The sequence below is a fragment of the Hippopotamus amphibius genome, chromosome 11 (genome assembly GCF_030028045.1).
Source record: "Hippopotamus amphibius kiboko isolate mHipAmp2 chromosome 11, mHipAmp2.hap2, whole genome shotgun sequence".
NCBI classification, from domain to species: Eukaryota; Metazoa; Chordata; class Mammalia; order Artiodactyla; family Hippopotamidae; genus Hippopotamus; species Hippopotamus amphibius.
In genome coordinates, this window is record NC_080196.1 from 76,958,921 (window position 1) to 76,980,994 (window position 22,074).

Below are 22,074 nucleotides of genomic sequence, written 5' to 3' on the forward strand. Positions count from 1 at the left end.
TTTGTCTTAAAACAACTGGCAAAATTTCTTGGCCTTGTGAACATGCAATTCTCTTCTCGAAGTAGAGAGGGATGCTTTGGCTAATGCGGTTTGGAAAGGCTTCCTTTGCTGATGGTTTTCTGAGTGTGTGAAGCACTAACTTCTGAAGGTCAGAGAAGCCATGACACATTCTGGGTAAGCTCATCAGCTCCTCACTACATCATGAGTTCAGAGGGGCATGATGCAGGCAGTCCAGTAAATGATGGTCATGATGTTCCACTGCTGAACATTTGGGTTTCCCTACAGGTGTAATCAGTGTGAAGTGAGTCATTAGTCATCACATTTTCTGCAAGAGTCAGAAGAGAAAAAGTTTAGAGTGAAATTGAATACAGTGTTGCAATTTACTCTTGTCACTCTTATGAGAGGATGATGTTTTGCAATGAGCTTGCTCACTGAAAAAGCTTACTGTGGCCTGGTTCTTAGCTAAGGACTGACTAGAAATGAATAGAATGAAAATATAAGACCTTCTCCATCTGGTTTAATGTTACTTAACCTAGGAATGTATGAAGATGCTGTGTGCAAACATGTCCTTTCATATGGTAAAAAAAAAAATCCATGGGGTAGGGGATAGGGATGGTAGTAGTACAGGGCAGTGGTGAGAGCTACGTAGCCAAAGAAAGGAGAAATGAATACATGGACATTGTGTAGGTTGGGTAGCTAGGCCAGAAGAAAAGTAGTGGAAATCTCCTTACCCTAGGGAATTGACTCTTGGTTACGCTAGGTTGTTTACGCTAATGTTGTGAAGCCATTTGCAAATTCAAACTCTCAAGTAATATACTAGACATATTCCTCCTGTTTGAGTACAAAACCTTGCTTTTTCAAGGGCTAAAGAGTTCTTTAAAATCGAGTGTTGTTTAAGGATTCAAGGCTTGAAACTTCAAGGAGAGAGATGTGTCTGTGACCAGGAAAAGCAATTTAGGGAAGTGTTAAGTTGACTTGTAGCCAGCATCCACCATCTCAGACCAAAAGTTATGTTTCCATATCTTAAGGATGAACGGGGATAAAAAGGAATTGATACATTACAGGTTTGAAATTCAGGATCTTCGATCATTTCCCACAAATATTTCCAAACAGACTCTTCTGGGTAGGTCGTGGCTTTGGGGGAAACTGCCTGCCTTCCGTTTTTCTGACTTACAGAGAACCTAGGTAAGAACTTGCTCTCTGAAAATTTCCGTGGTACCACCAGCTTTTCTAACAACATGATTCCAGTTACATGGCATTCTTTGCGTCTGTAGTTGGGGAAAAAAAACTTTGCTGCCTGGGAATTCTTCTACCTCCTCTGGTGAACGTTGGGGATAAGGGGTGTGGCTATTGGAAAGAAGGCTTGAAATTCCTTTGCGTTATCTGGTAAATAGGAAGTTCTAACTCTTGGGTCCCTTCTTTGTCCCCTCCCTTTTCTCCCTGTGTCACTTGGGCGATCTGAAGGCTTCTCTCTCGTTTGCATTTGCAGTGAGTGAACAAGTCCACATCTGCCGCTGTAGTTTCCTGAGCGGCCCTGGCCAGGACCCCTTGCGGCTCGCGCGGAGTGGCTCTGGGCCTCTCCAGCCTGGCGTGACGCGCTCCTCCTCCTCGCTGCTCTCCCAAACCCCCAGACACAAAGGCCCCTGAAAGCAGCATTAATGCTTGAGTTAGAACGCTCCTGAGATTAGAAGCAAATTACCACCCTCGGGGCACTTGAGTGTAGTTTTGGTCTTTGAGACATCGGTCGCCCCATATTCCCCTCCATTGAATAGAAAGCAGAACGGGCCTGCGCTCGCGCCTAGGGTCTGTCGAGGCAGGGGTGCAGCCCCAGACCCTCGAAGTCCTCGAGACGGGTCCTCCCAGCTTCTAGCTCCTCCCTTTCCTCAGCCTTCCCAGCATCTCCCGGCCCAGCGGTCCAGGACCATAACTTTCGAGAATAGGATAGCATCCTTGCCCACAGGACACCAAACTCGCCTAATCGGAGACGCTCAGTGGGACGAAATACCTGCGGGACGATCCTGTCCCGGGTTCGATTCCCCCAGGCAGCTGTGGGTCGGGGCTAGGCGGATCTTTGGATTGTGCTGAGCAATGCGTAGGACGCGGAAGCTTGATTGTTTTCGGAGTTCAGTGGCCAAGAATCTCAAATTAAATTCTCTGCTTAGTCTTTCACTTGGGTGGACGGGTTCGGGCCTCGAGGCCGGTAATTCTGGAGTGCTGAACCCTGAGGTCCGCGCTCACAGGGCGCACGCTGAGAACAGCCCAGTGGCACAGCCTTTGTAAACCAGAGGCGTAGGTCAGATTCTTGGGGTCGGTAGAGCCAGCAGTTCCGTCATCCTTCGCACAAAGTTAATGGTTTGTCGTTTTCCCCCTTTAATAGGCCATGAAGTCAACAAACTCCCCACATGGTGGCTCTCTTTACTAAAGTTAAGTAGTGAATTGGTACAAGGCATCTTGGAAATTTTCAAATATTTCTAGAAATTGAACTCATTTCAGAATTCGCGTGGGAGGAAAGAGTAAGGATTTTCATCGGGTTCACCTTTGACGTGAAGCGAGGCGGAAGACAGGAAAGCCACAGTCGGTAATAGCTCCGGGGGCTTTAGGAAGAAAAGCCTTCTCTGCGTGATTATCCGGTCGTGTTCACCGCCGGCTCTTTGTGTGGGAGCTTACTCCAGAGGCAGAGCTGAACACGGAACACACGCATGTAAACACTCCAACATAGATCAGCGAACATATGCAGTGGAGACAAAGAGATTCATCTCCATGTAGATGTGGTTTGAATCTTTATTGCAGATAGGCGATCTGGAGCAACCCCAGGAATAAACTAAGAGGAAGTGGCAGTTTCTGGCTACTCATGGCCAGAACGAAGCAAAACTTTGGCATCTTGGAGGAAATATTAAATCTCAAATAAGAGAGCGGGAAAGGCATTGAGAATGAGAAGCATTATAATTTTGTCTTAGAAAAAGCATGCAGAACTAATATAGCTTGTTTAAATGCTAGATCTAAATCATAGTAGCAGGAAACACTCCCACTAAATTGCCATTTCCTCTAATTTTTGTTTAAGATCCAAATAATTAAAATGCACACTAATGGTTATCGATGGCTCTGTTTCCTTTTTAAAAGAAATATACCCGAGTTCTCTTACTGGAGTAGAAATTTACGGATCTTCCTGAATAACCCTGGGACTTAGAAGCCTCCGGGTGGATGTGGTCTTCGGTTATTGCTTTCCTCTCCCCACACCATTTTCAGTTAAAAAAATTTAGCTGTCCCCAAAGAAGGGATTCCTGTTAGAAACTCAGAAAGTGAACTGTACTGGGTATCCTCGTGCTTTCCCAGTCTGTATTTCCCCAAACAGGACTCAAGTTGTGAATAAAGGGGAAAAACGTATTTCTCACTCCCAAATTCTTAAAATTTCAGTTTTTGTAGAAAATATAATTTCACAATTTGTGTTAAAATTAGTAAGAGCCACAGAAAGTGTGAAGGTGTCCAAATAGGCCATCTAGAGATCAAAAAACCAGGACTAAGGGGAGACATAGAATGCTCTTTATTCAGAGTAAAGGCAGGGGTCAGACAGTTCTCACCATTAAGGGCATTTGTGGATGCTGCAAGGGAGGAACATATCTGAACAGCGGGAGGAACTTGGACAATGAACTGCCACATTAAGGGCGCCACTACCAAATCTTCAGATTGAGAGGCTCTTGTGAACAATTAAACTAGTAGCAATTCTCAATGTTTGCTGCATCTGTGACCAAACAGTTCAGCACTCTGAGCCTGGACAGCTCCACAGGCCGCGCTCCGGACGCGGCTTTAACTCTAATCAATTCTACTCAGAGCCAGACTGTCAACGACAGCCAGACTCATTAGCGATTTACTGAAAATCCTCCAAGACTTCCCTTTAAAAACAAAACGACTTCCACATTTAATTGTCCATCTAAAAGAACATACGCAAGAAATTAGTAGATCTAAATTAAATTTATTAATAGGAGAGCTTGATGGTGCTTAATTCCAGAGTCCAGATCTCTCTGATTGCTGGGGCTTGATGAAAAAGGAAAAAGAAATAGAGGGACATAGTTGAAAACATGCTTTTTTACCATTCTCGAAATTCTATGAAGTCTTTACCCATCCTTGAGAAATGGGTAAAATTGAAAACCATCAAAATAATTAAACTTCTTTAAAATTGGACTGTATGAGTGAGCGGTGTTTATGAGAAGTCGATGACTCCGGATCTTATCCAAGAGGACAACACAGAATAGTTAATACGTTCCTTGAGGGACTAGGATGCTGACGTCTTTTTCTGATACCCGATCATTACGTGACTGAAAAAAAAAAAAAAAGAGGAAGTCATTCCATGAATAAAAATCGGAGCGCAACAGTGCAACAAAATATTCTGTACTTAAAGGCCATAGGCAGACAGATGTTGACAAGGAAGGCCCTTCTAAAACCATGTTCCGATAGATTTCTGCTAACTGCACATATAAATAGGAGCAGAGGGCCGGTCACCTCTGCAACCACCGGCAGCAGCAGAAGAAGCCGCAGCTTCAGACGCAGCCAGAGGGACTTCTGAGCAGAGAAGGCGCTGCCGACTCGCGCAGCTGCCTGACCGGGCGGCTCCCACAGACGCCGGCTGTGTTGAGGCCCTCTCTCCTTTCTCGTCTTCTAAGACTTTCCCTCTTTCCTTATCACGTCTTTCTCTTGGTGGACTTAAGGCCACTTTGTCCCCCACCCCCAGTTAGTTCGTCGCCTCCTCTTTCTTCCTTCTACATCTCTCTTCTCGCCCCCTTCTCTCGGTGTCACGCTCCCTCCTAGTTCTGAGCGTCTACAAACTTTTGAACAGAATACTGGCCTCAGCAAACAAGTCCTTCAGCTCCTCCTGCTGATCCTGCTCGTTCCTGCGGCTTCTGCTCAGACACCACCGCCAGACGGTGATGCCTCTTGGGTTGTGACTCCAGCGCAGAAACTTGGAGAAGCCCTTTGCCCGCCGTCCTACTTGGCAGCAAACCCTCTCCTGGCAGCGGTAAGAGTCGAATGGTAAGGGGAAAAAAATCTTACCAAACCAAACTCACCTGAATGCTAATTCTTTCGCCGGCATCGGGGTACGAGTTAGCTTTTCTTCGCACCAGATCTGGCGAGTTATTGGGCACTGGGTATATACCTAGACATACATTCCCTAACTATAGCGAGAAGGAAGTGGCGGGGCGCGCCGGCTGTCATTAAGCCGTATTCAACACTGGGAGTCGGGGGTGAGCTCCGTCCCTCCCCCAGTTCGGGGAGTTTCTAGGGGTCGGAGGGTGGAAGGTCAGGGGCGTTCTGACCGCTGTGTGCTCTCTTTCCCGTCCTGCGCAGAATGACCATGTGTAGCGGAGCGAGGCTGGCCCTGCTAGTCTACGGGATAATAATGCACAGCAGCGTCTACTGCTCACCTGCCGCCGCCGGACTCCGGTTTCCTGGGATCAGGTAGGTGCCGGCCGCCCAGGCTGAGCTGAGTCCGGGGCTCCCCATCCCCCGACACCTCCTGGTGGTCGCTCTCGGGCAGTTGCTCGGTCCGGCTAAGACTATCTCCCCTTGCGCCCCCACTGCGCCACCACCAGCATGGGTCCGGCCGCGGGTCACCGGCCCTGGCTCAGCAGGAGGATCCGGGCAGACTCCGCGGGGGCTCGGCGCCCCTCCCCCAGCCCGCCGCAGCCTAGGGGACCGGGTAGAGCGAGCGCACTTCGGCTGGCTGGAGAAACCTCCCCTCCCCCAACCCCTCCCGCGGGAGGGGGGCAGGGCAGGGCCCTGAGCTGACTTCCCCATTCTTAGCTTGAGTTAGGAGAACTTTGGCTCCCGGAGCCAGGTTGGGGGGTTGATACTGAAGCTCCTGTGGACTTGGCTTTGTTACAGCTTGTTCCGGACTATCGGGGCGGGGTCTCCTCTCTCCTCTGTTCTCCCTCTCACCTCAATTCGAATTCTTTCCACTGTTAAGAGCTTTCTCTCAAGTGATAGGTTTTCCAACTGCATTTTGAGTCTTGGGGAGGGGGAGTGTTGGCCAGGTAGAGTTGAGAAGAAGCGATTTGAGAGAAGGAAAACAAAGATGAGGGAGGGGGAGACACAGATGAAACGGATGCAAAAGAGGAAGAGAAAGCAAGCTGGCAGGCAGTACTGGGCGGGCAGCCCTGCCCACCCCGGGCTGGAGCAACCCTCCCCCCCCACCCCCTTAATTCCTGGTTTCTAATCGGTTGGCGCTCCGCGGCTTCCCCACCGCAGCCCCAGAGTTCCGGGCCTGTACCGCGGGAATGTGGAAGCTCGCGGCGCAGCGCAGCATCCTGGCGGCGAGGAGCGCGCGTTCTGTCCTCAAAACTGCTCTTCCGAGCGGCGCCCTAGAATGATCTCCTTAGGGGCCACTGACCATTGATTTGGCCGGAGAGATGGGTTCTGGCTTCGGTATTAGGAGTCCAGCACCTGGGCACAGGATAGAGTTGGAAGTGCCCAGAAAGACCCGGAGACTCCGAGCAGCCGGGCTAGGGCTGAGAGACAGGTCGCCGAGGAAAGGCTGGGTGTGGGGCGGGCGCAATGATGTGCTTGCCTTGCCCCTACCTCTCCAGGGATGGAGGAAAGGCGAGCGGGGTAACGAAGTATGACTAACCTCTCCAAAAGAGCGCTACTTGCCTTGGCCGCTTGCCGAATCTCTCCAGCGGCCGAAAGCGAGGGGGTTGTGTATATTAACCCGCCTCTCCCGTGCTATATCAAGGATTGAGGCGGTAGGCAAGGGCGCCTGCAAGATCGTTGGCTCTCGGTCCGCTGTTGACCCTTTCCCTTTGCCTCGGGGTTGAGATGCGGTCCCGTCGCCCCGCCACCGCTAACATATTAGCACGAATTATCTACTTACTGAACTTAAAAGCCGCCCCCCAGCTATTTTCAAAGTCCTGTGTGCCTGGCACTTTCTCCGGGCAAGAGGTACCGGAGGGCGCCGACACGCCACAGAATGAGACGCTGCCAAACAGGCTAAGTTTACGGGCATCTATTATTCATGTTCCTGCCAGATCCTCTCCCGCCCAAAATAGAAGACGGAGGTTCTCCGTGACCTACATCTGTGCGGGGAAGGGCTCCCCTGGGCTCGGAGGCTGGGTCGGGGTGGCTGCCTGCGTTGGCTGCCGGACTCCCCAGCCATCCACCCTCTCTGGCTCCGGGCCTCCCCCATCCGGTCTTCGCGTGACCAGCGTCTCTGTCCTAGGGCCTTTCTCGTCTCCGCCCCCCGCTTCTTGTGTGGGGAGGCTTAAATGCCAGGCCGGGAGAGGATCGGTCCCCCTCGGGGGCAAGGTGTGCCAGGTCGGCGGAGACGCCTCGGCTTCCCAGTATCCGTTGAGGCAGCGGCCAGGGCAGGGCGACCCTACACCCGCGAGAGGAGGGGTGGGAATTTCTGTTGGGTGTATTTTCCTCCTCCTACCTCTACCCGCACCCCTGTCCTAGAAGAAGAGGCAGTTCTCCGAGGAAGGAGGAAAATCGTGAGAGCCCCTAGGGGTCTTTGGGTCCACTTCGAGCCTGAGAGGGACCTGTATTGACCACTCCTCCTGCCCCCGGCTACCCCTGCAGGCCAGAGGACGAGGCGTACGACGAGGACGGAAACCCGCTGCAGGACTTCTACGACTCGGACCCGCCCGGAGTGGGAAGCCCCGCCTCCGCGCTTCGCGACGCCTACGCGCTCTACTACCCTGTGGAGGAAAGGTACCGCCGCGCGGCCCCGCCACTGGGAGGGAGAAAGGCAAAGGGGGTGGCCCACCGAGTAGTTTCTTTTTCATAAAAGCCCTCAAGTCTCTCTTCTCCCGGGCTGGTTCCCATTTGGGTGGAAGTTAGTAGCGGGCCGGTGTGTGTGGACGTGAGGGCCGCGTGGGGACCGAAAGGTCTGTGGCTCAGGGAGTAGCAGTGAGTGCGCGTCCCGGCCTGACTCCACACCTGCGGTCCCTGGCGGGCAGGACGAACTCCAGTTCCTGGCACTCACGGGAACATCCCAAGAGTTATTCCCGAGTGCCTCACTTCTGGGGTTTTCACCGGCAGCCTCCCGGAGCACGGGGGACGGCGGGGGGGGGGGGGGCGTGCGTACCAGCGGGGGACCTGGAGGTGTCACCTGGGGACAGTAAGTGACCCCGGGCACACTTTGCCTCCCTGTTAGAGATGTCGCCCACGAGATCCTTAACAAGGCCTACCGCAAAGTGCTGGACCAGCTGTCCGCCAGGAAATACCTGCAGACGCTTATGGCCAGGAGCGTGGGGTAAGAGTTCGTGAAAGAGTTAACAAGCGCGTGAAGGCGCGCGCGCGCTGGGGTGGGTGTCTGTGCCAGCGCGCGCTGGGCGGGCGGCGCAGCTTCTACGTCCGTGCGTGCACGTGGGGCCGGGGTGCGTCTGCGCCGCAGGGTCTACCAGGCCAGACCCCCGCCCCAGACTAAGTTTACGGGGTTGCACGGTAAGTTTGGCCACAGAGCTCGGGAATGGGGCGAGGAAGGGAGAGGGCGGGAAAACCGGGGAATCTGACCCGTTTTGAATAATTGAAAAAAAAGAAAAAAGAGCCCCACCGCCTCTCGGCCTTCAAAACCTTCAAGCTTCGTGGGACGATTGGCTAGGATATCCTCTAAGCATGGCCTTTTCTTTCTTCACATTTCTTTCACTATAAATTCAAATCGAAACAAACAAATCCTCAAATTTGGACACTGGGAAACAAACAATTTTTGCTCGTGCCAGACAACCCAGAGCACAGGTCTTGCGTGGAGCATCTCTCAGCAGAAGGCAACGTTTTAATAAAGCCCATGGGACAACAGATTACATTTTCCGCAATGAATAATTCATACGATGAAAAATATTGCCAACAGCCTGTCGACTTATATTATTATCACGTTTTTCAGCTTAGCGCGCAGGAAAGGAGTGCTCATGTCTGACTAGGAATTGCGGGATGGATGTAAACTCCACGGCAGCAGCCAACGTGAAATTTAGGGATCTGTGGTTATTGTCTCTGCACGGCGAGGGGGGCGGGTTGCCAGGAAAGGTTAGGACAATTGAGCGCAAAAGCATGGGTGGTCAAATCTCAGAGGGCAGCGTTTGGAGAGAGGTTAAGCTTAAATCGCTTGCCTTTGGCCGGGACCTCATCCCGGGCCCATTCTATAAGGACTTAGTGCCCCGAGATCGTCGATGGGAGGGAAGAGTGAGGGTTCCCGTCGCAGCCCTCCCTCCGGCTGCTCCCTGGCGGAGCAAGGCGGCGCGGTGGGCGCTGAGAGCCGGCGCCCTGCCCGAAGGCTCCCGCGTGGGGTGGGGCCCGCCTGCTCCCCGCAGCTCTTCAACCTGTGTCTCCCGCCCCGCCCCCCTCTTCCCGACCCTTTCCCCTGCAGTGGGAACCTAGGCGGCGGCGCGGACGACGACTCGGAGCCGCTCTCCAAGCGCCACTCGGACGGAATCTTCACGGACAGCTACAGCCGCTACCGGAAACAAATGGCTGTTAAGAAATACTTGGCGGCCGTCCTAGGGAAAAGGTATAAACAAAGGGTTAAAAACAAAGGACGGCGGATAGCGTATTTGTAGCGATGAGTTACCAGCTACCCTGTGTATACAGCCCTGACACAATGAAAAGTCATTTTCCCAACTGACTGAACAGTCATCGCTCTTGTGTTCTGTCCAAACATGTATTTATGTATGAAGTAAAGCCATTAAATGAATATTTTGATAATAATATTGTTTTTCTTTTTACAAAGCACTAGAGAATGCACAGATATACTTTGTGGACCAATTATTGATATTGATATATATATTACAAATATATATTAAGAATATATATATATAAAAGTATAATAGAGAGCAGTTCAAAGTGTGCACAAGGATTGAAAATTCGCCTGAGCTGTTTGTTTTTATATAAAATAAATAGAAAAATAGACAATCATTGTTTTGAATATTACTCCTATTTTTGTAAACTGGAACTAAAAGGATAGTATTTTTATTCGTGACAGGCCTGAAGATATTAATATTGACCATTTGCTACTGTACATAAACAGTGATGCCCTGCTCCAGGGAGATTTGAGGTAATGATTTGGGAGAATTTCTGAATGGCACTCTTTCCCAGTGAGTCTCTGGGGCAGGCTTCTTCAATCCCAGCTGAACTCAACAAGGCACTGTCCCCTCGCTGGGTGGCAATTCCAATACTTCTGCTTTTTTTTATTCTATTTTTATGTGTATTTGTTTCTCTTCAGACTCTCAGCCCAGAAGGAAATTCTCCTGATAAAACAACAGCTGGATCCAAATTGTGCTTCTCCCCAGAATTCATACCACTTCCTGGGGGAGGAGTTGGAGGGCTGTACAGAGAAGGGAGACTTGAATAGGAAGCTCCCTTTTCTGTGATTCCAGGGACCCCATATCCCAAGATTAGGGCAATTGGAACAAAGTGAAGGAAATGTAGGAATCTTGGAAAAGGCAGAGCATAAGGCAGTAGGAGGAGGACCCTGGAGAGGGACTGGGTGGGGACTGCCCCAGGCCTGGAAGCCGGGCATAAGCTGAGTCCCACCACAGGTCCCCCGCTTGCCTGACTTTGGGCGCTGGGTGTTGGAAGTGGATGCAAAGTACGATGTGTTTTTCTCCAGTGCTGTCCATGCTTCTCATCTTGTGAACTCCCTGGGGAAATGGCCAGGATCCTCCCCTTTGAACCCTGTTCTGTAGGAGCCATCATTTTCTTTTGTGGTTTTCTGAAAACTTCTCTTTCCTCTTGCACCTTGTTTTTTTAAAAGTAATGTTTACCATTTTTCATTCACTTTTCTTGAACTTGTGAATGCTTCTTACTTTTTTTGTCGTTTGATGCTAGCACTTATTGTAAAGTGTAGGAACCCTTGTGTAGTTACCACTAAGTAATTATGCACTAAATATGAATCTTTTGTTTCTTGTTGATTGAGTTTGTAGGTAAAATGTATTTTTCTACATTATGGCTTATTGCTTAGTAAAATTTATTTCATAAAACCAACCTTTGTCATATTAGAATGTGTAGTGTTCACATGCTGCTCAGTTGTACTAACTGATAAATCATTTAAACCTCATCTTCCTATGTATGAGTACTATCTTATATTTGTGGTCAAGAGTGAGGTAAGCAAGCTCCAACAGGCCCTGAGCATGTCCCCTTGTATTCTTTCTTGGCTACAGAAAGCATGTCTGTCTGTTTCCTATCAATTCCTTGAACCTGTCAAGTACTCTCTATAAACAAAAGAACCTTCACCCAGCCCCAGCAACCAGATCAAGCAACAACAGGCAAACCAGCCAACCAAACTCCCAAATTTCAGGCACAAGTTCTTTTGGGAAAAAAAAGAAAAAAAGAACAAGAAAAGATTAAACATTAGCTTGTAAAGTTTAAAAGACCTTTCCTTTTCCTTTACGATTTGATCAGTATGAAGTCATAAATCAAAGAAAAGTGACTTGGATTTGCATTCCCAGGCGGGATGGATGCTGCCAGGAGATCACATTGCAAACAGTGAAAGCTCAGAGGCATTCGATCTATGCCTGAGTCCTGTGTACGGAATCAATCTTTCTTTAATTCTGCAGTCTCCTCAGGCAATGTGACACGGGATGCAGTTTGCAGCTTTAGTGCCTTTCTTCGCCTTTTAAATCGCCACGAATCACAGATGGCTATTTAGTGGCCCTACAATGCTGCAACACATCGGCTTGCATTTTAGTCTTAATTATTTGTTTCTTGGATAATGGGCAGAATTTTCTGTGTTTGTGTCAGCTGTTAGTGGTGAAATAGGGCTCTAGTTAACCTTTTCTTTATGAAGTCTAATTTAGTATTCCCGTGGCTAGTTGCAAACATTTACAGTGATCACCCAGTTTAATCTTTTGTATACTTTTTAGAAATGCCAAGAGCCTTACTAACCTGGAGCAGATTTATGATATAGTGATTATTTAGGTAGATGTTAGTCTTGAAGCTCTTATTTTGTGTGCAACTGATTATAAAAACATCTTACCCAAGTATTATTACACACATGATATCTATAACTAGGACTTTGATAACTGTTATATAAAGTGTGTAAAATTTGTATGAATAAATTTTTATAAACAATGCAACTTCGTCTAATGTGTGGGGAAAAAAGACATTCAGGAAATTACTTAAAATCTCTTAAAGTATTATATTTTCTTTAGCAACCATAAGATTTTTCACATCTGGAATGTCTAATCATCCATGTACTTTCATAAATTGTACTTTAATATCTGCTTGATGGGTTACTGAATTCGACTAAAAATTTAAAGTAGCAACTCGATGGAGATGCCTAAGAAGATATTAAGCTCATAAATAGGTGAAGATATTGGAACCTTTATAGGATGTTCAATTTAGATTAATTTCCATCCCCTAGTGTGTAAATATATTGCTCAGTATTCAGAAAGTTGCTATCCAGTGGTGGGAGATAGTATTAATTACACTTCTAAAACATCAATCTAACATTGTTCCTTTGTAAGTAACTCTGCAGATTAAATTGGTCTCCTTAAAATCTGTATAAAAATGACTTAATCAACTTTGGAGGTTTAAAAATATGTTTAGAGATCTATAAACAACTACCTCTGATTAAAATGCTTTGGGCAGAAGGAAAAAGAACATGAGTAAGCAAAGAGTTAATTAAATATCTCTAAAAGAAAATGTACTTTGAAGTCTAGGGCAAAACATGAAGTCATTTGTGGATTGTTTTTTTAATCATATTAACAAACTTTAAAGCAAAGCCGTCACATGAAATTCCCATAAATTTCTCAGCGGTGTTTATTTTGGAGCTCTTGCCATTTCTGGGTTAAAGAATGTATTAAAAATCACTTATAATAAGTCACATACAATTTAATTAAAATTGCCAAATTTTCATCTTAAATATTAATGCATACAGTTAATAAATCAATAAATATGTCAGAATAGTATTAAAGGACCAACGAAGATCTGCAAGGATTCAAAAAACTATCTTTAGAACTTAGGTCAGTATTTAAGGCCCAGAATCATATAAAGAAGAGCTTATGATTTAGAGATCTCATTTGTAGTGTACTTTAAAAAAGTGAACAGTACAATTCGTATTTACATTGGATTTTATTGGATAAGGAGTTTTTCTTCTCCATCTGTAAACCATCCCCTCTGTCATCCCCCATGGAGTCACTGCATATATATATATAGTGTGCTAGAGTGGTAAGCGCAAGAGTGAAGAAAAATAAAGCTAATTTATTTGGTCGAGGGCTAATGACTTGTTGAGAAAATAGAAATAAGCCCCAAAGTGGCTGACTTGAAGTGAAGTTAATATATATAGCAACTTTCTATATTCTCTTATGTGGGTTAACTCAAATGATGGCTTTTCCTTGGAGGGATTGATATATTTAGGTACCCAGGAAGTCATCAGATGTGCCCTATTGCTGATAGGGCTGGGGACACATTGATTCAATACAGTATGTATTTACTGAACACCTAAAATGGACCAGGCATACTGGTTGAGAGAGCCTAACTAACTTGTGGGAGTTAAGCTAGTATTTTTCAAAGGAATATATTTCTGCAACAGGATCACCTGTGGGAACTTGTTAATAATGCAGATTTCAGGGCTTCCCCAGAATCAGTGAATCTGCATTTTAAATGAAAATCCTAGATTAATGGGCACTAAAGTTTGAGACTGCCTAGATTTAGAATTTGGCAGTATACATAGGCACATGTATGTGCTGGGACTTTTTTTTCATATTAATAAGCAACAGGTCATGCTATCTCTACATAGTAATAAATACGTCAATAAGCTGTATTCTTCCAGGATGGACATTAGGTTCTTGGAAAGTTACAATATTTTCTTTAGGTCACTAAGTCCATAGTTAGCATTATTTTACTTATATGTTCTGGTTGGGCCTCTGTTAAAGGAGCTTCTGGAAGAAGAGTGATCCTGTAAATAGAGTCTAAATAATTCAGTCACACGACTGAGAGATTAATGAAATAATAGAACCTGTGCAGCTAGCTGGCAGTAACTACAGATCCAGAGGTCAACTTGCAATTGCATTATATCCAGATTTGGCTTGAATGTGTCCCCCCAACTGTTTACAAGATGGTTTTACTTGGAGGCCCCACTGTGACCTCACACTCAACCCTACTGTTCACACTGTTACAAGACTGGGAACCAACATCAAGTCTGAGCTGTTATCTTTCATTGTAATCCTTCTTTGAAGAAGGGAGATGCCTGCTCCTCTTGCTGCCTCACCTCCAGCTTCCTACATTGGTTTGTAACTGGTCAGCCTGTGCTTGGTCATTTCCCCTTTAACCAGGTAGTTTTAGCTCCTTTTTATCATATCCCTCTGATGTTCTGGGGTAGCCTCCACTGTCACAGGGTTCCAAGTTCCTCCTGCTCTAGACCCAGCACGATCCTTCTTCTTTAGAAGGACAGGATCTTATCAGTCTTGGAAACTTGAGGGCTCCTTTTCATCTCCTACAATTCCTCCACAGCCAGAATGTCCTTTCTTGACCTACCCAACCTAAATATTCTGTAAGGGCCAACTCACACAGTCCTTTTTCAGGAATCTTCCTCAGCCCTTCTGAGTAACCTTATCTTCATTCCCCCACCACCATCCTTGCACTTTTTTCCTGTGACCCTTACTCTCTGCAGCATTCCTTCTGATCTTTAATTCCACGCTGCTCTCCCCTGTTCCTGAACTGGTTTGTAAGTGCACGGCTTGTCACCCAAGCTTGATGACCTCCTGGAAGGCGTGGATGACAAATTGCACGTTAATGCCCAGCACACTTCCGGGAACATAATAAATACCTCTTTTGAGTGATGGAAATAACCAGAGGACCTGCAGAATTCACCTTGACATTTCCCCGTTAGTCTAATAGGACAGCTACAAAGCGTATGTTGGAAGTGAAATTAACTTGTTAATTAGGTGTTCATTGTAAATCAAAGTAGCGCTTCCTCCAGGAAAAGCTACATAGAAAAGAATGCCAAATTAATCAGGTGTGTTTCTGCCATAAGATAAAATGAACTTTAAATTCGTATATAGGCAAAAGGCTGTGATAGACTCAAGCCACCAGGCATTAATATTTTCACCTGATAAAGAAGAGTTGTATTTCCAAATTAGAGGGAATTCACCTTATGCCTCAGGAAAATCATACATTTTCCTAGGATAAAGAAAAAGGGATTTCTTGAGACACAGACTGGGAACTGGACTGCTCTCAAAGTGATAATTAACAGGGTAGTTATCTGCAGCTGCCAAACTTCTCCCATCAACAGAAATGTGATTTGAAACATAAGTTCATAGACAGGAAAAGGGACATAATGAAAGACATTTTTAACGACGGTGGAACATAGTGATAGGTGATGTCATCTGGTCTAAGTTTATTTTCTTCTAGCTATATCTTTGCTATATATTACAGAATCCTAATTCAGGGAGGACTATTGCCTATAAACCTAAAAGGAAAGACAATATGGTGTGCATCTGTGCACATTTGCCCTCCTTTTGTTAACTACCTGGATTTGCTCTTGACCACAGGTCCTTCATGCAGGACTTGGCTTTTATGGGATGCTAACTCCACCTCTAGATGTAATTAATCTGGGTAATTGTCCCCCACCCCAGTTCAGGGCTTGACATGTGATCCAGTTCAGGGCTTGACATGTGACCCATTTCAGGAAAGTGGGATTAGAAATTTTTTTTTTTTCTGAAAGCTTCTAGGGAAGTTCTTTCCTTCTGAATGGCGTGGTGTATAATTTAGCACAACGTAGAAGAAGCCAGACTTGCAATGGAACCGACACCATGAAAGACAGATAGGAGTGATATTAAGAAACACATCCTTGAAAACACCTTTGAACCCTTGAATCAAACCAACCCTGAAGCCAGAACTGAACGTTCCTGTTAAATAAGCTGATAAATCCCCTTCATTGCTTAAGCCAGTTTTGTTTGCTGTCTGTAATATGAGTTAAGACCTGTGTTGCAAGTCATGGAAGCCTGACTCATACTGGTTGGGTATCTTTTCTTCAGAAAACAGGAGAGTGTTAAAACTGGTCGGCAGAGGTTCCAGCCAACAGGAAGTCTAACAGCTTCCATTGTTCCAGTGTTCCAAAGACTTCACACTGTCTGCTAAAATTTTACTTTAACGTTTAAATATTGTAAAACTCTAGAAGTGAACCCTAGTAATTGCTTTTAACTATAGTAAGAAATATCCTGTGAGGAGCCCTCATCATCCTTTGCCATCAACTCTGCTACTTCTCTGAACCACTAGCATCTTAGAACTGCTCTGCTCAGAAACTGTTTTGAACTTCTGCCTTTCCCTGTACCCATGAAACCTGTGATAATACTCGATAGAGAGCCACTCTGGAAGACAGTTCAGCTGTTTTTTTTGTTTTTGTTTTTTTTAAAACTAAACATACTCTTACCATAAGATTCAGCAATCAGGTTCCTTGGAATTTTTCTAAAGAAGTTAATAACATGACCACACAAAAACCTGCACACAAATGTTTAGAGAAGCTTTATTTATAATTGCCAAAACCTGGGAGCAACCAAGATGTCCCTCAATAGGTGAATGGATAAAAAATTTGTGGCACATCCAGGCAATGGAATATTATTACTGTTAAAAAGAAATGAGCTATCAGATGAAAAGACATGAAAGAACATTAAATGCATACTACAAAGTGAAAGAAGCCAGTCTGAAATGGCTACTACTATATGATTCCAACTATATGCCATTCTGGAAAAGGCAGAACTATGGAGACAGTAAAAAAAGCGGTTGTGAGGGCTCAGGAGGGGGAAGAAGAGAGATGAATAGGCAGAGTTCAGGGGGTTTTTAGGGCAATGAAAATACTCTATATTATAATAACGGATATGTCACTATTCATGTACTGTACAACACCAAGAGTGAATCCTAAGGTAAACTATGGACTTTGGGTGAATCAGTGTAGGTTCATTCTTGGTAAAAAAAAAAAAGTATCAATTTGGTGAACAAAGCTGATAAGTGTGGAGGCTATGCATATGTAGGGGTAGGAGGTATATGAGAAATCTCTGTAACTTTCAATTTTGTCATAAATCTAAAACTACTCTAAAAAAGTCTTTTTTATTTTAAAAAAAATTTATTTATTTTTTCGCCACACCACGTGGCATGCAGGATCTTAGTTCCCCCACCAGGGGCTGAACCTGTACCCCCTGCAATGGAAGCTTGAAGTCTTAACCACTGGACCACCAGGGAAGTCTCTAAAAAAGCCTTTTTTAAAAAAAGATGGAGCTCAATGGAGGCTCACTCCAGTTTTCTGACGACCTGTCCTCCATTTCCCCAGGTTTTGCCCCTTTCTCCCTTCACTATGTCTTCACTAGTGTTGAATCAGTTTAATGACCCTCCTAGACCTCTAAATGCTTTCCTTCCCTGACTATTTTTGCCACTCATGTTATTAACACTTCTCAAACTTGGACTAAACTAACCATATGTTTTCTCCTGGTTGCTACAGGCTCTTGGAAAAATCTTGGCTCTGTTTTTCTCCAGCTCTAGTAGTACCTATGTCTGTTAGATCTATAAGGCATTCACTTCTGATCATGCACCCATTTCTTCTTCTTTTTCTTAATTAGAAGCTTTCATTTAAACAATTTTTTCTCCAGATCTTTATTGCAGTATAATTGCTTTACACTGTTGTGCTAGTTTCCACCACTGTACAACAAAGAGAATCAGCTGTATTTATACATATATCCCCATATCCCCTCCCTCTTGAGCCTCCCTCCCACCCTCCCTATCCCACTCCTCTAGGTCATCACCAATCACGGAGTTGATCTCGTGTTATGCAGTTGCTTTCCACTAGCCATCTATTTTACATTTGGTACTGTATATATGTCAGTGCTATTCTCTCACTTTGTCCCAGCTTCTTCCCTACCTCCCTGTGTCCTCAAGTCTGTTCTCTACATCTGCATCTTTATTCTTCCCCTGCCACTGAGTTCATCAGTACCATTTATTTTTAATTCCATATATATGCATTAGCATACGGTATTTGTTTTCTCTTTCTGACTTGCTTCGCTCTGTATGACAGAGTCTAGGTCCATCCACCTCACTACAAATAACTCAGTTTCATCCCGTTTTATTCCATTGTATATATGTGCCACATCTTCTTTATCCATTCATCTGTGGATGGACATTTAGGTTGCTTCCATGTCCTGGCTATTGTAAATAGCATGCACTCAGTTCTCTTTCCATTTCCTAAACTTGTTCTCAAGAACCTCAGCCCATGTGTCCTTTAACTTTGTTGTTGATTTTGCCTCCCATTTCCTGAAAACAAAAACAAAACTCCCTCAGTTTCTTTCCCTCTACTTCTACATATTTTTTTCACTTCAATTTTCCATCTCAATTCCTTGCTGTCTTTATTTCTTCTAAAACTTTATTGAAATGCCCTCATATTCAATTGTCCCATATTTTCCAAAACCAATATCTTTGCGGTCTCCATCTTATGTTAAATCTTTATAGCATCTTCTTCATTTCTAAAACTTTCATTTCTCCTGGTTCCGGGGATTTGACTATACTTTTTTTTTTTTTCATATCTCTGCTTCTTTTCCCAATCTTGTACATTGCATCCTCTTCCTTCTTAATCATGGATGGCCTCAAGTTCTGTCCTCGCCTTTCTCCTGGGGCTATTCTTTTACTTTGGATGATCTCATCTATGATGGTCTGATGTTCCCACCCCTACAGTCGTTGTGAGAGTTCAAATGTCGAACTGACATATTCACCTGGATGTCCAAACTTTCCAGGTACCCCAAGCTCAATATGTTCCCAAGTGAAATCATTATTCACATTTATTCCTCCTGTTTTTGGCATCATTATTCGTCATGTTACCCAATCTAAATACTTCAGATTATTCTTCTCTTCCTTTTCCTCATCTTTACTCCATTTATTTAATTGGCCACTAAGTGTTAATGGATTTTCCAATCCTGTCTTCTGCTGAACTCCATATTCACATAATCTTTTGCTGTTTTTACAATAGCCTCCTAACACTTTGGTTCCACTTTCTTTTTCCTAGTAATTCTCCTCTGCCTCCAGAGTGATCTATCTAAAATAAAATTCTGGTCGTCTTACCTCCTTATACTGGCTGGAAAATGTTTTTATGATTTCTTCTGGCCTATTGGATGGAATCCAAAGTCTTTAGCAGGTCTTTAATAACTTCCCTCTAACCTACCTTTCTCTTGTTACCTGTCACCTTCTATTTGTAGGTCTCTCTCTCTAGAATGCTCTTCTATCCTTTTTTCCCCTGGTGAAATGCTACTAATCTTTCAAGGAAGGACTAGCTCTTTTCTCTATTTTCCTGCTGCATTTCTTCATTCTATTAGACATGCATACACGTCTTTTGCTGATAGGATGAGAACCTAAAGACCATAATTATTCAACTTCCAATGCTTAGGGCCTGCAGTTTCTGGCACATAATGGACACTCAAACACTACATGTTGAATTGAAATTAATTCCATGGAAGTTGGTGGTTATTCTCTATATAGACACTAGGAAAAAAATAATTTATGGTATAACATGAAGTGTTTTGGTTGGATATTAGGAAGGATTTGGACAGCAACAAATACTTTTTGAGTGACTGAGTCAAAGCATACTCCTTTGAACAGCCAGTGTTTGTGTGCCCAGCGTGTCTGAGTTCTGCAGGATTGTTTCCCTCTGTTTTTCTTATCCTCTTCTCACCTTAACAGGTGATAAATCTTATGGTCTCAGGAGACAGATGGGAACAGCAACACAGCACTTGCACATAGTAGGTGCTCACTAGGAGTTGTCCGTTGACTAAATGGATTTGTTTTCTGAGAAAACATAGGCCACCAATTTAGAGCCCAAGTTCCTTAGAGTTGCTTAAAGGCCTCAAGTATATTTGACCTTGTGCATTGACTTGTGTGTTTCCAATATTTAAGCTTTGATGAGAAATAAAAAAACAAAATGCATTCAAATAATGGACATGAGACTTTCTTGAGTGGTTGGGAATTTTCCAACTTGCTTACATATGCAGATGTTCTTGGATGAGCCCCTGCTAAGATCTCTTCTGGCTCTCCCACTTTCAGTGTAAATAGGGAGTATCAGAGAAAGGCTGTCTGACTTTAACATCATATACTTGCCTAAGGAAACCAGATGCTCGATCTTTAGTGAGCTGGGGCAATAAATGATGCTCTTAGCATTAATTAGATGGAAGCTATCTTGGGACTGTGATTTTTGCAGGGGCACATGTTGCTCACATAACTTTCATAATTATGTAAGGAGCTGATGATCCCATTTGCAGATTCTGTCTTCTGATCATGAGATTATTTATTGTGCTTCAATTAGAGAGAGGGAAGAAGAAACAGAAATGTGAACCAGTTCAATCTGCTGATTGCTAGGCATCCCAGTGAAAAAGGATATCAAAGCTGCCAAAGCAAGTCCTCAAGATTTCCTGTAAATCTAATCAGCGCGTGTTTCCCTCTAGTGTTATCAGCAATGAAGAGAGGATCTTGTCTTTTCTTACTTGGATCTTTATTTGAGATGTAGTAAGGGAGAACTACTGTTGTTTTAAAACTGTTTGAAGTTGACCATTAGTCTATCTTAATGAGTAGCTTATGTCCCTGACATTAGTCTGAAGACAGCCTAACATAAGAGGGAAAAAATAAATTTATGGAGTAATAGTTTATCTGACTGTGCTTTGAAATAACTTTTAGTCATTCTTAATAAGTTTTCTCTGTGTAAGATGTAGAAAACAAATGTATGGACGCCAGAGGGGGAAAGCGGGGGTGGGGGGTGGGATGAACTGGGAGACTGGGGTTGACATATATACACTAATATGTATAAAATAGATAACTAATAAAAAAATAAAATTAGAAAAAAGTTATCTCTGTGTAGACTCAGGTTGTTTAGCCTTTAGGCTTAGTTTCATTTTTCATACAATTTATCTAAAAACTTTGGACAACTTAATCACCAGATTCTTGCAAAGATATTCAACTCAAGTCTTTGAAAGTATTCTTTCTGGTTCCTTTAAATGACCTGAGGAAATGTGCCAGAGAACTGAAGGGTTGGTGAAAATGAGGGCTTGGACAGTTACATATTCTAGAAATTACCATTAATGTGATAAGCACAAAGGATCTATTTTTAGCAAAGGAGTTCAGAAAATACCAGGCTGGAGGGGGTTTGATGAGCATGGTTTCCCAGGTTTCCCCAGTTCCTCAGGGAAGATGGGCTTGGGAGGGTAGCAATGATAATTTGCCTGCCAGGGGTGGGTCCTGTCAGGCAGAGGGAAGCCCAAAGTAAGGGATTTCCAACTCTCTTTTACCCCCAACTATAGTGCCCCAAATCTCCAACTTAACTACTTTATATAGTTATAATAACTGCCTTTAGCAAATCACCTGTGTCTAATGTGCTGCTATATTTTCTTTTCTGTTTTTTAAAATAAATTTATTTATTTATTTACTGGCTGCATTGGGTCTTTGATGTTGCACATAGGCTTTCTCTAGTTGTGGCAAGTGGGGGCTACTCTTCATTATGGTGCATGGGCTCCTCACTGCGGTGGCTTCTCTTGCTGTGGAGTGCTGGCTCTAGGTGCACGTGGGCTTCAGTAGTTGCGGCACACAGGCTCAATAGTTGTGGTGCATGGGCTTAGTTGCTCTGTGGCACGTGGGATCTTCCTGGAGCTGGGATCGAACCCATGTACCCTGCATTGGCAGGTGGATTCTTAACCACTGCGCCACCTAGGAAGTCCCTATATTTTCTTATTTTACAACTTATGTGCCACCATGTGCAGATTATATAATAATGACTGGACACTACCAAGTTCTAATCACATGGAATGAACTATGTAAAGATGACCGGTTGTGAACACACACAAACAGGACTAGCAATATAATTTGGGGGGCCTACAGCAAAATGATAATGTAAGACCCTTTAAAAAATTATTAAGAATTTCTAGACAACAGCAAAGTTTTAAACCAAGTGTAGACTTGTTCTGAGCTCAGGGCCTGATAGGAGTGTACAGATCATATGGCCATGAAACTGGCACTGGTTCTAGATCTGGGAGTGCCTGAGCATGACAGGTCTGGCCAGAGCTTACCCCAGAATCCTGTCTTTGTTCTTAAATGGTCTGTCTTTAGTGTGTGTGTGTATTTGTGTGTGTGTGTTGT

General features: G+C 44.5%; 1 protein-coding gene across 1 annotated transcript; it reads left to right on the forward strand.

The window, feature by feature from the left end:
- Positions 1-4,381: 4,381 nt before the first annotated feature.
- ADCYAP1 (adenylate cyclase activating polypeptide 1) lies at positions 4,382-11,032 on the forward strand. The gene is made up of 5 exons (XM_057700201.1): positions 4,382-5,011; positions 5,341-5,451; positions 7,567-7,698; positions 8,144-8,242; positions 9,350-11,032. Exons 2-5 carry the CDS (start codon positions 5,342-5,344, stop codon positions 9,537-9,539), a joined length of 531 nt encoding a protein of 176 aa, XP_057556184.1. The 5' UTR covers positions 4,382-5,011; position 5,341; the 3' UTR covers positions 9,540-11,032.
- The last annotated feature ends 11,042 nt before the right edge of the window (positions 11,033-22,074 follow it).